A 14,052-nucleotide genomic window follows, 5' to 3' on the forward strand; every position below is an offset into this window, starting at 1 on the left:
TCACTTTTGCTGGTACTGATCATTTTTAAAACACAATAGGGATTACTTTATGATTTCTTCTCAGAGGGTCATGAAAATTGAAAACCAAGTCCCAAACTGTGCATTTAGAGAAGATCACATTCATAACAGCACTGGGCTGCATCAAAAAGCTGTAACAACTGTTTTCTGAAGTTGGGAAAAATTAGCCACTCAGCCTCTTTTCTCACATTGTTCAGTAAGAATCAATCCTGAGAAATGTGTTGTTTATTGACATGAGTTTACCTTCAGGGCCATTGTTCAGTGAAAAGGAGAAAGAAGGGTCGGTAAAGGCAGATCAAGTATCAAGCTAGCCAAATAATTGTATTATTTTCTGAACCATCTTGTTCCTGCATCAATACTTCTTCAAACGATCAGGAGTATGGCCACAGCCTTGCCACCTGACTCTTTGGTATGTCAGAAAGCCTGAATACTGCAACTAATCTTCATATAATCATCTGCAGTTTAGATTTAGGCATAGTCCTCAACTCCCCAGTGCTGCTAAACATTTTTGTGGAATGAGGAGGGGAAAAAGAAGGAGAAGGTAGTACTTCTTGAATGTTGAGCTGCAATATACGTCTACTGGAAAAATATCTTCAGGCATTATAAGGGGACGCAGGGGACTGTGTATCAATACAGACCTCTTTGCAGACAGACTTGAGTTCACCTGATTGTTCTCCAAGTCAGTCAAGCTGAGGTTAGTCTAACACTAAGCTTTAGCTAACATGTCCAGCTAAGAGGGAGGGTGTATTAACTCAGGCCCAAAGCCAAAGCAGAGTAAATATAAGAACTCTCCCTGCAAAAAAAAAAAATCAGGGAATCTATGTCTCCATTCCTTACTTGCAAGATGGGGATAGTTAAGCTGCACTTTTCCCCCTCTCAACACACCAGGAGTAGAAGCTCTTCTGTTAACATGCATACTTATGAAGACTTGAAAAGAAAATGCAACTCAGTCTGGCTACAGTGCTGTAAGCAATAATACCTCTTAGTATGGTATAGAGTGTTCCTAAGCAATGGAATTGACTGTCATGTTTTTATGGTACCCTGCTGGAAATGTTAAACTAGCTGAAATACCTTTGCCTAGTCTGGTTCCTCCAACATCATGCAGATCTCCCTTTTTGTATCTTGCTGCAGGCCTTGCAATATTATCTAACCACATCTGAAGCTCCCCTAAGCAAAAAGTATGGACGTTTCAAATCAGTTCTACATAGCTCATTATTTGTTCACTGAGCTTCATCTAGCACTATATTTTTGATGCACAATTATTTAAGGGATTGGGAAACTTTACTGAACAGTCTTATGCTGCTGTTGAAAAGATGACAATTGAAAAAATGTCCAGTAATTCTTTCATTTTTCCACTTTCCCCATCTTTCAATGCTCTTTTCCCCCCCAGGGCACCCCTAGGGATGTTACACACATCCTCAGGGAGGTCTCCTCATATTTCAGTTTCTGATTCACTGACTGTGGAAATGCTCCCTCAGGTCTTTCTTTGGCCTCTGCCTTCCCTAGCTCTCTGTGAAGCAACAGCCCTCCCATCAGTAACAGAACCTGCACCTCCCCCTAGATGTATTTGCTGCTGTTCCTGCAGCCATTCTTGTCCTTCCACCCCAGACAGAGAAGAAAACCAGCAGTCAGCAGCATCAGCTTCCAGCTCCTCCTTCAGGGAACAACTTCCCCATGCAAAGCATTTCTGTTTTCAATGAGGATTAATTTGCCAAGTTTCAATCAGTTTCCCTGCACTTCTTGTCAGCTCGTTCACTTTTATTGTTTTCACTAGGTTTCGGAATTTTTCGGGGTTTTTTTAGCATTTCATTTCTTCAATTTCTTCTCCTTTCTCTTTGTTTACCTTTCTTCCCTGATTTCAGAATTTGGAGTACAGTAATTTCACGACCATAAGGCGCACCGGACTATAAGGCGCACCCCCCGGGAGTCGGCAAAATTCGCAACTTTGTAGATCAGATAAGGCGCACCGGACTATAAGGCGCACTTTTTTTTTTGCAGCGAGGCTCCGCCCCCAGCTCGCCCCACGCGGTTGCTGCCTGAGGCCCCGCCTCCACCCGGCAGCCATGGGCCCCCGGGACCATCTGGACCCGGGAGGGGCGGTGCCATGGGCCCCCTGGTCCACCTTCACCCGGCAGCCTTCAGCCTTTGGCCAGCTGCCGTGGCACTTCTGGCTCCCCCCACGGCTCACAGCTCACACTTCTGCTTTGGCAAATTTCGCAACTTTGTAGATAATATAAGGCGCACCGGACTATAAGGCATACTTCCGGGTTCGAGGGAAAATTTTAGTCAAAAGGGTGCGCCTTATAGTCATGAAATTACTGTAATTTTGGTACCGTTTGGTTCTTTTCACTCTCCCTCATTTCATCTCAGTCCATTTGGTTCTAGTCACTCAATTTCCAAATTTTCTAGGTTTGTTTTCTACTGCATTTTATTGGATCATATCTCCATTCCAGAGCATTTGTTCCTTTCCTGAAAGGGAATGAAAGTTCCTGACTTCCTCAGTTCCTGAGACTGGAGCAACTCTGATCACTGCTCTAATTTTTCATACTGTAGTAGGTATGTAGTAGGTAACCTCAGGCAGCTTAACAGAAGCTGGTTGTTAAATTCTGGTCCCTTACACACTTGCAAGGATGGAGATGCTCCCATTTCTCTGACAAATTGTTCCAGTATATTACTTTCCTAAGAAGAAATACTCTTCTAGTTTCCAAATATCCAGAATTGAGCCTTCCAAGCTGTTATTTGTAGTTACTGTCCTTTGATAGACCATCTCCTACTACCAGGAAAATATGGCTTTGTCATCTTTGCAGTTGCCCTTGATGTAGTTGTAAGCTACAATTAGACCTTGCCTTAGTCTCCTCCATGCCAGACTATGTATGCTGAGCTCCACCAGCCTCTCCTCAAAGGCCACATGCTTCCTGCCTCTGTAGCCTGCTGCTGGGACCCTCCCCAGATTCCTCCACATCCTTTTTGGACTGGGTGGGTGTCCCAGAACTGAACCGCTATTCCAGGCACAACCTCACCAGCGCTAAGGAGTAATGGGTAGTAACTTCCCTCCACCTGCTGGTCTTGCTGTTCCCAGTACAGCTCCCAACACAGTCTGTGATTTGCTCTACAGGAAGAGCACTCAGCATAGGGGCTTATATTCAGCTTGGCGCTTGCCAAAAGCCCCAGGCTTTAGAAGGGCTGAAACTCAGCCCATCACCTCCCAGCCAGAGTGGCTCTAGCCAGGTGCCAAATTCTGCACCTCACCATTTTGAACTCTATGAGGTTTCTTCTAACCCATTCTCTAATCCCTTCAGATTCCTTGGCTTCAAAGCATTTGGAATATCAACCACTTCCTATAACTTAACATCATCCTGTACGTAAAAAATTACAAAAGGTCAGTGATATTTTATGTCCTTTGGTCACAAAGGAACTTTAATGCTGTTACTATGCTTCTGCATTTTTCTCAATGTGTGTTTGTTCTCATTTAGTCCACAGTTTCACTGAGCTCAAGTCCTGTCATCAGCCTCTTCTTGTTGCTGGCAGCACCAGGAAAAGGATCCTGTGACTACAAGTTTATTGTCAGTGCTGTTTGCTCCCAATGCCCACCACAGGGCCTGCTGTCTTTGCATTAATGGCAGAGGATATGAGTGTGTCTAGTTCCTTTTTCAGCTAACTGCTTCTCCATCTTAAATATCAGAGCTTGATAAACTGGTCTGTGTGTCAAAAGCCAAATGCTGTTGCAGTTAGTCCCACACTTTCCTTAATTCCCAAAAAAATAATTCTATTTGCAAGTAAACTGGGGATCTAAACCAAAGACTATTCATACGTGTAAGAGGCTTTGCATGTTGCATTATGCCTGACTTTTGATTAAGATAAGGATTGGCTATTTGGCTCTGAAATCAGAAGTGTGCTTAAGCATATAAATGATTCCACTGAAAGCAATAGGACTAGCTGTGCACTTAAGACAGCATCTGGATCTGTCATTGGTCCCAAATCAGACTTGTTGCTTTAAGTTTCCCAATGCTGCCATCTACAGAGTAAGATGACTGCAGCTTTCAATAGGCAGGCAAGAAAATGGTTACAAAAATGACAGATTGCACACAGCAAACCTTGGTAGAGCTATAAATTAGCAATGTGCATGTCTAAACAGATAGGTCTAAAATCCTACCTGAGACTCTTCAGTATTTCTCAAGTATTTCCAGGGATAGTTCTATATATTAACTGTTGAATGTCCACCTCTGGAAGGCAGCAGAAAAATGCCAGGAGCCTGTTAAATCAAATTAATTTGCTCAATAGACTCCTCTGTCTGGAAGAGAAGCAGTCACTGGTTTCTTCAGAGTGGGCATAAAACACAGTATGCTTTGCAAGCTCCTGCCCTTCTGAACAATTTTCCCAGGGAAAATTCAGGAAAAGCATGAAGGGCTTTAGATGAGAAGTAGAGAGGGTGAAAAGAGCAAATTTACTTAAAAAGAACACACAGGAAATAAAGGAAAAGTAACAGTTCCAAATGGAATGACAGATACAAGAACAGAGTTGAGAAAACAAGGAGTGACAAGAAAAGAGCCTTACTTCAGCTAGATGTGCCCAAGAAAAAATAATAAATGATAAGAGCATCTTCTCATGAAAAGTGTTTTGATACATAGTACTCTCAAAAACAATTCTTGTCCCAAACATGTCTGTCAAAGTGTGAAATAAAGGCTAAGATTACAATTAAAAAACTGGCAAGTAGGTAAAATAAGCTAGAAAATATGAAAAAGCATTTCTTTTTAGGTTATACATGCCTGATATGGCTTTTAAACATCTTCCTGGTTTTCTGTTTATTCAATAGAATTTTAAGTTGTCAAATACACACTTCTATGCGTTGTAACATTTTCCTGAATGCAGTAACACATTTGGAACAGCTGCACTGTAATATTGCAACATCTTCCATCTATTCAGCTTACAGATCATCACCATGGTTTGAGGTCTCTATCCCAGCTGCCAAGATCTTGGCCATCCCCAATAACTTGTCTTCCTCTTTCTAAAGCCCAAGGTGTTTTAAAGTAAAGCCTAGCTGTTTGCTAAGCCCTTGTCATCATTTCTACAGGGGACAACAGCCTAGCTAGTGATGTTATACATAAGTAGATAGACAGCATTCATTCTTTAGTTCTCCTCTTTATTTCCATCCTTTGAAACTATACCTGGGACCAGAATGTGAGAAAATAAGAAACACAACAACCATTCCTGTTTTTTCATGAGGCCTAAATTACTAAAATGTTGCCTTTTGGTAGATTCGTAAGCCAGAAGCTTGAGCAGAATGAAAAAAAAAAGTTTATGAAACACTGAAATAACTTCAGTAGTCCCACTTGTACAGCTAATTAAAACAAAAATGCAAAATATTGGACTGCTGCAAAGGTTATAATATATACAGCAGTGTCTCAAAGACATTTTCAGGTTTCTTCAGCTTTGGCTCTACACTCACAGCATGTACCTCCAGTAATTGCCCTGAGGGCAAGAAGAGGGTCCCCTGCAGCACTAAAGCTCACTGCCCCAGGTAAGGCAGCCAGCTCACCTGCACTTCTCATGCTCCTCCTCCTGTAGCTGGTTTTTACCACGCCTTGCACTCTCCTGTGCTCATGCCCCTTGCAGTTCCTCTCTTGCTGGCTGTGTTGCTAAGCAGCCTGAGCCACAGGCAGGCTCTGAGCCTGCGCTGGATCAGCAGGATGCAGCAGAGATGTCCCAGAAGGCCTCTCCCCCCAACCCTCAACTTCCACTAACAGGCAGAAGATGATGCTGTAGAGGATGATGACACATAACAGACCTTTTCTTAGCCACAGTTTTCATCTCCCTGATAACAGAAACTGAAATCACTGATGTTTAGAATTGGAGTATCCTGAGGTTTAGTAAATCCTTAGAATTTAAATTAAAATGTGTTGCAACTCTTTGCCAGCCTCAGCTAATTATATGAACAGTAAGAAGGCCCAGTACAAAACTTCAACTCACACAGAGCTTTAATAAAAGCCTGAATTACCCTTCAATAAAGCCCTGAAGCCAGAACAGCATACCTGGAGCACCAGTGGCCACGTAAGACTGTTACCCAGCATTGTATAAAATGGTTGCCAGGGACAGACTGGGACTGCATTAGAATAAAAATCCAAGTTAAAGGGTGTTTTATCCCTGCCTACAGCTACCTGAAGTGACAGCAGGGAGCTGCAAGAGCAGTAAACAGCAATCAGGTAAAAATAGCTTCCACAGATCATGGCTCATGCCAAAGAACATGTACTATAGATTAAATTTCTTGCCCTTGAATCCAAAGTTTCATCCTTCTACTAGAAATTCATGTAGTGTGGGTTTCTCCTTTTTAAGTAATTCTGGATGGGTCAAATAAGTACAGCCTCTTTAAAGATCTTCATAACAGAATCACAAGTCAGTAAGCACACATAGCCTAGCCCAGGATTGGGTCCTGCCTCAGCCAGCAGGTTTGGTTTAGCTACAGGTAGGGAAAATACCTGCTCTAACACTGTCTCCTGTAACAAAACATAACACCAACCAACTCAGTGGGTATTGTGTGGCTTGCAGCAGTAATACAGACTACATTAAGGTGACATTTGAATTAGTTTATCACCCCTTACCCCACCAAAATAATGTACTCAGGGTGGCAGATTGCAGCTTATGAGTTTCAGACTGGACATTAGCAAAAGCTTTACCAGAAGGGTAGTGCAATGTGCAGCACTGCAACATGTTACACAGACTGGTGTCTCTCCATCCTTGAAGGCCTCCAGGACATTAGAAAGAGCAATTGCCCTGCTACCCCTGAGGTTAACTTTTTGCTCAGAGGAGGGCTCTGAGAGTCTTTTGAAAAGAAGGCTTACAGGGGATGCCACACAACTCCTTTTGGAGAAAGTTAGTCATCACTTTAGTCCATTTAGTCTTCCAGCAGAACAGTTTATTCTCATTAAGGACAAGGAAATATCAACCAACAACTCAATTAACATAACACAGATCAAACAAGCCCTGTTAAGCATTTTCTACTTAACATGTGAAAAAAGAGTCTAAAGGTATCTGATGTGTCCAAACCGTTCACATTAAAACTTGAGCTCATCCTTTAGCATAAGCTCAGCTGATGTTGCTTCTGTGTATAGCAAAAGGTGGAAATAATTTAAGTTACCAGAACAGCTGTGTTTAACAAGTACTGAAGCACTGGAGTTTAAACTGCATTTACTGGTGTGCTATTAAACTGTTTTCCTTGCATCTCTTCAGAGTCTTAAGCAGACTTGCAGAAAGCCACAGCAGAAAAACGAACTTCTCCTTTTTCACGTTCTGTAAATTGTCTGCAGATCTTAGCAGAATCCTTGGGGATGAAAAAATACAGCTGCTTAGACTAACCAAATACAGTTTCTGTAGAGAGTAAGTCTTTGCAGTTCCTCTCTGAGTCCCACCAACTAAATTATAAAATCTTATAGCACCAGCTAATAAATACACTGAACAGGTATCTAGCTCTTAGGGATAGTATCTTTAGTAGCCATAAAGTTAGCAGATTTAAGCACAGACTTGTACAGTACATAGGTACAGCCACCATATACCACATGCAGACTTCTCACCTCTTTATAAGACTTTTTATAAGCCTTGTTTTCAGGGAAACAAGCAGCAAGGGGGAAAACTTACCTTCAACAGCAAGTCATCAGAGCTTGTGCCATGGTTTACAGGAAATGGCATACGGCCATCTGTGAAAGAAATACTTCTGAATTAGCAGAACTGAGCACAGAGGACCCAAACAAGTATACATATGATGATACTTGGGAAGTCAGAACAAATTGTCAATAGTCTGAATGAGACAGAAAAAACTGCTCTCAGCTACAACAGGTGACAACATGCTTTAGGCCTTCAGTGTAACCCAGCACCAGTTAAGATCTTCAGAGGAGAATACAAATTGTGTTTTGTCTCTGAGAGCCTCAGCAAACAGTTTAATTAGCACAAAGTATCTTGCTTGAGCCCCCAACACTGCTGTGTAGTGTGAAGTAGGCCCTGTCCAACTGCAGGGTTCACAGGATCTTACCCAATTCATACAGGTGTCCATCCACGTTGACAAAAAGGATGAAATGGAAGTTCACACTGTTGTCCTCAACCTTAGGAGACACCATCAGGTATATTTGTTAGATTGAAGCTAGTACTGCAAACCAAATTTGTGATGACGTAACAGAAGAAACTTCAACAAGAAAGCAAATGACTGAAAAGTTAAGCTCAGCAAAGAGGTCTGAGGCAAGACTTCTACAAGGTCAAGTACCAGAAATCCTAATGTAAGATATTATATGACTGGGTCTTGATCCAAATTTTCAGTCTATGTTTGGGGAAGAAATCCTGAACAAGCATTCAGCCATGAGTCACTCATTTCTCCTTCCTCATGAACTGTAACAGCTATCTGACAGACAAAATGTAAGTGGTGGTCTACCACCTTCATTAAACACTTTTCCCAAGATTTTACGTGTTCACGTCTTACCCGACATTGTCCTTCTTGCGCAACAGAATTGTGGACTTCTTGGATAGCCTTAAGAGAAAAGCAGGTACAGGTTACAGATCTCTAAGTGTTGATAACAGCAATTAGCAGTTTGTGTAGCTCATATACCTTATTATTTGCCAAATGCTTAGCTCTTTCTTCAGGAGACAAATCAGCTGTTTCATCAAGAAACTTCTTCAGGGCAGACCCCTCCTCTGCACACGATAATCAAACATTTTATTGAGTATAGGTAAAACATCAGTCACAGTTAAGATGCAGCCCACAGTAATCAATGCTTTTTACACTAACTACAAGTCATTGCATTCAGCCTGTAACTAGCTCCAACATAAGTACATTCTAACTACCACTTAAAGTAAGCTTTTTATTCAGAAGGTATTAGTAACAATCTACACAAAAAGTTCTTTCAAAGAAGAGTGCTTCAATGTACTCTGGATGTTTGTTTTGAAAACCATTTTCAAATGGGATTTAGCTTTTCTGATTTCCCCACTGCACATTTGGCAGAAATGTTCAATCCTATTTTGAAGAAATTGAAGAAAGGCACCAGCTGTAAGGACACATACCTAACGGAATATGGATGGAACAGTCTCACTGCCTTCAAATGAAAGCAGCACTTGCTCATGACAGGCTTACTTTGGTTTTCCAGAACATAAATTACTACTGCAGTACTAAGATGCGCTGAGATCTAGCATACAAAAGATAAGCTGCATCATTGCTTCACCTATCAAGAGTGCGCTATTCCAGTGAATCCTTTTTAAGAATAAAAGCAAAACTATGCTTAAATGCTCACTGATTTCCACATGTTTTCCTTTGTATAAAAAGGAATCCCACACCACAGAAAGGGTCTAAATTCTCTTAGAATAATGGCAGTTGTATTTTGCAGCTCTAGTCTCTGAACAACAGAAGAATCTTTTTCTGTAGTGCAGAAGCCACCAAAACTATTACCTTGGTAGGAAAAAATTCATTACAAACCCTCATCTATACAACTTCTCCAGCAAAAAGAAAACATGTTTTAGACTGATTTACAGGCTACTCTGAGCACACTGATTTACATTAGACGTAAGTAGCATGAAGACCTCCATCTCATCTATTGACATCAAGCTTAATGTCAATAACTACTTCTGAACACAGTACTTCCTAATTACAGACAGACTTTGGTCAGCCCTGCCAAGTGCCCTTTTCCTCTGGCACTGCTTACTAGGATAGTACCTCTGCAGCTAGCAGACAGGAGTCGAAGCACAGTCCCCTCTGTGTTTCAGGCAGTCCACATGCCCCTCTCCAAGAGCTGAAGACCTACTTACTAAGTGAAACAGTACAGCATGCTTTAACTTGGCCCCACAAATGCCCCACCTGCCTCCCAATAGCCCATACCCATTCAATCTGCGGTCAAAAAAATGGAAATTCAAGCACTTCAGAACATTCATACTCACCAAGTTTCAATTTGTCTTTGTTATTAGCAACTGCATGTATCAGACCAATTGTCCCACAGGAGTTGCTGACAGTCTGCTTCAGGAAGTACACTTTGGAACTGATCTCCTGGTCCTTTATTTTCTCAGTCTGTTGCTTCCTGAAGTTTTCATGCTGCAAACATGCAATTGTGTTAGGCATTTCATCACAGTCCTATCTTTGTACTGTGCACTGGACAAGTAAATTGTTGTGCAGGAGAATCAGTATCAGGGCTAGAAAAGATTTATTCAGAAAGTCATCTCTGTGGCACCAGTAAAGCACCATATGTCTAAACTGGATTCAGGCCAACACTTAATGGACTACCTGCATGATTCAGTCATATCCAAAGGTACTGTTCTCAGCTTCTCCATCTGTGCCATACACTGTAAATAGCTTAGGGTGGGAAGTAATATAATGGATAGGCCCTTTTATGTCCTCTCTTAGCTGCTCCAGTCCATTGAACAAGGCTACTCAGCATGTCTCTACAATAGACCTTTTAGAATTATTTGCCTTCATGAGCCCCTCCCCATCAGAACAATGTATAAACTGTAAAATCCATTGCTATTGGAAGGTTATAATCTTTCTTTTTAAGAACCTGTTAATTGAATTTGATTTCATCTCCTTATTCACTTCCTTAGCATCAAGTTGTTTGAATATATATATTGAAGAAGTAATGTAGGCCTCTCCAGATCCAATGATTCAGCATGGTAATGGAATTGCTATTCCTCAAAATCAAGATCACTCATGTTTTGTTTTTTTTCCCCTCAATCTGATATACAAAGCAAAATCTCACAGGAACACTGGGATGGAATGAGCTCAGCTCAGTTGAGGCTCTTTGGGACCAAGCACAACACCGCGCCAGTGCCAAGCCCCATCCACGCCCAACCATCTGACGCTTGGGTGGATGCCAGCCGCACTCCAGACAGCGGCGGAGGGGACACCCACCTGCTCGGTGAGCGGGAACAGCAGCAGCAGCGCGCACGCCGGGCTGGGCACGGCGCGCAGCGCCTCATCCTCGAAGCCCAGCACGTCCACGAAGCGCCAGCCAGGACCCACCCCGAGGCGGGACAGCACCTGCACGGGGCACAGAGAGCGGGTGGCCCGGCCGCGACACGCCCGTCCCCGCGAGGCGCGGCCGCGCCAGCCCCGCCGCGCCCGGTGACACAGCACAACGCGCGGCCCCGCCGCGCCACCTGCCGGCCGCGCCCGCCCCGCGCCGCTCCGCAGGTGCGGCCGCGCCCCGCGCAGCGCTGCCGGCGGGGCGGGATGCCGAGGGATGGAGGGAGGCTCCGCTCCACGCTCCGGCGGGGCGGGATGCCGAGGGACGGAGGGAGGCTCCGCTCCACGCTCCGGCGGGGCGGGATGCCGAGGGACGGAGGGAGGCTCCGCTCCACGCTCCGGTGGGGCGGGATGCCGAGGGATGGAGGGAGGCTCCGCTCCACGCTCCGGCGGGGCGGGATGCCGAGGGATGGAGGGAGGCTCCGCTCCGCAGGTGCGGCCGCGCCCCGCGCAGCGGTACCGCCACCGCGGCTGGCGCTCCCCGACAGGGAGGGATGCACAGGGATGGAGGGGGAAAGGGCGGCGCCCTCCCGCCCGCGGCGGTCCTCCGGAGGCGGCAACTCACTTTGTTCAGCATCTGGAAGACAATGCGGGGGGTGAAAAGCGTGAGTGCCGGTGAGAGACGGCGTCCCACCACCCGCTCCGCAGCCCCAGCCCTGTGCCCGCCGCCCCTCGCGCACCTCGGGGTTGATCTCCATCGGCTGCCAGGCCATGGCTGCAGCGCGGCGGGAGCCGGGAAGAAGGCAGGCTGTGCCCCACGCACGACGATGTCCCCCACGGCAGTTCCGCTGCCGAGCCGCTGGCGACGCTGGGGCGCGGAGCCGCCCACCCGGCTCTTATATAGGGGCGGGCTGGCCCACTCCGCGCAGCGCGGGGGGAGAGGGAGGAGCAGGGCATGGCCGAAGCGCGGGGGGGGCTCAGGGCCGTGAGGCTGGGGCCGGGGCCGGGGGAGCCCGGTCGGGGCTGCGGGGCCCGGTCACGCCGCTCCCGCGGGAGCGAGGTGCGGCCGGCAGCCAGAGGGACCCCGGCCCCCTGACGCTGGCGTGGAGAAAGTGCTGGAAGCAGGCCGGCAGCGTGGGCAAGCGGCTGGCATCACCCAGGGCAACAGGTTTGTCCTCCACCATCGGCCCAGCCCCTGGGCATCCCGAGAGCCCATGTCTACATTCATGTGCCTCACCGCTCCTGAGCGTCAGACCCTGTTCTGTGTATGTTGTGTAAAGTATACAACGGTTTTGATATTCAACAAAATCATGAAACACTTATTTTAAAATTTCCAATGTGATTAATCCGACATGAAAGTCTCCCGTGTGCTGATTGTATCTCTGCATTTGGACCAACCCCTGAACCAGTCCAGTGAAGCTGGTTAAAAAATAGCGGGCTTTTAATCTTTTATTCATGACCTGACAGTTTCTGTGCACAATGTCTTTGGACTAGAACATGTCTGAACAAGGAAACAAAACCAACCTGCTCAAAATGCTAGAGATCACGTGGACTCCCAACAGCTTTTCAGATTTCACTGGTAAACAGCCTGATGGGAGCCTTGTGGATAAGCGAGATGCTTCACAGTTGTCTTTCAAACAATGCAAATACTGAACAAAAGAGTCAGCTGAATGTCTGCAGTCTGTTTGGTTTTGATGACTTTCTTCCTTTGGTTTTTCACTGTGTTTCAGAGCGATTTGGGCCCCAGCGCAGCAAAATTTCTAAGTGCCTGCCTGATTTCAAGCACATTTAAACTAACTTTAGATCTATTGCACTGTAATTTAGCGGGGGATCGTTTACATCAGGTGGTTGCACACATGCATTTTTGAACTAAGACCTATTCATCAACATTACTCAGTTTACCTTGAACTTCTTGGGAAAAAAGCCTAGAGTTAAACTTTGAAATGTGGCCAAAAAAAGTTCAAGATGCAGTCTCACACTAGTTCTACCTATAACAAGACTTAGTGAAAGAAAATCAGGATAGCAAGGCAGGCAGGCCCTGTATTTGTGGCCAAAGCTAGGGTGTTTCCAGACCGGATAAAGCCTTGAGCGACCTTGTCTGATCTTTTAGCTGATCATACCTGGAGCAGGAGTTTGGTCTAGAGATACCCTGTCATGAAGTATCCCATGATGCTGTGATTTAGTCTATCACGGTAAAAGGAGGAGCAGTACACACCGTTCAAAACTGAGGATTTCTGGAGAGGATGGGGCAAAGTTTCACAGTAAATGACAGTATCATTTATTTCTGCTTTTTTCCCCCTTTACTGTAGCTGAAAACAGTCTTAGATGACTACAAGCAAGCTATAATGGGTCCAAAATATAAATTCTATATATGGTATCTTTGACTATCTTTCTGATGAATTCTTAATGCACTGTAAGATGCAAGGATATCAAAACAACTTGAATGAGCAAGTCCAATGCTAATGGTCCCTGACAGGTATGTAGGAGAGTCTGCATGCAGCACCTTTGAGAGGATAGCAAAATACTCACCTTGCAGCCTACAAAAGGGAAGACTAAAAAGGGCAAGAAAATCCTATTTCTGAATGGTGCAGCAGCAAATGGTGGTTATAGCAATGGCAGTGCTTAGATCCCTAGGTTAGTCATTCCTGGGATGGCTCCTGTGTCTAGGCTGTTGAAAGAGACTGCAGTTGTGCAAGTGTAATTTCAGGCTCTGCATGCCCTGTACAGGAAGTGATAGCAGAACCGTTTCTATAGAAGAATCTGTCAAATCTACCAATACACTAATTTTAAAATAAACAGTAAGTGTAACAATATCAAACTTCTAAAACTGCATAAAGATGCCTGTTTGCAGAAAGTTCACATAAGAAGGGAGTGCTGTGTCATATGCAGCCTCCATCCACCTCATTGCAAAGAGTAAGGAAGTCTCTGGACCACCTTTCTTCAGAGAAGAAGATAGATGTGCCTAACACATTTAATCCATTTCCATTACTGCAATAAAATAAATACTTGCCTGGACAAGAGACTGGATGTATTTGTGAACTCTCTGCACTGCCCAAATGTAGTAATAGTGTTTGTGGTATTAAACACTATTCACAGTGTTAAGATTTTGCTCA

The 14,052-nt window shown here is 44.7% G+C and overlaps 1 protein-coding gene across 1 annotated transcript; it reads right to left on the minus strand.

Annotated features, from left to right (window-relative positions):
- Positions 1 to 6,906: 6,906 nt before the first annotated feature.
- On the minus strand, positions 6,907 to 12,040 carry UCHL1 (ubiquitin C-terminal hydrolase L1). Its single transcript, XM_033060349.1, has 9 exons — positions 11,680 to 12,040; positions 11,565 to 11,576; positions 10,886 to 11,014; positions 9,925 to 10,075; positions 8,606 to 8,691; positions 8,480 to 8,527; positions 8,039 to 8,108; positions 7,648 to 7,706; positions 6,907 to 7,333 (listed from the first exon to the last, which is right to left on the minus strand). Exons 1-9 carry the CDS (start codon positions 11,710 to 11,712, stop codon positions 7,247 to 7,249), a joined length of 675 nt encoding a protein of 224 aa, XP_032916240.1. The 5' UTR covers positions 11,713 to 12,040; the 3' UTR covers positions 6,907 to 7,246.
- Between the last annotated feature and the right edge of the window lie 2,012 nt (positions 12,041 to 14,052).

Source organism: Catharus ustulatus, chromosome 5 (assembly GCF_009819885.2).
Source record: "Catharus ustulatus isolate bCatUst1 chromosome 5, bCatUst1.pri.v2, whole genome shotgun sequence".
Taxonomy (NCBI): Eukaryota; Metazoa; Chordata; class Aves; order Passeriformes; family Turdidae; genus Catharus; species Catharus ustulatus.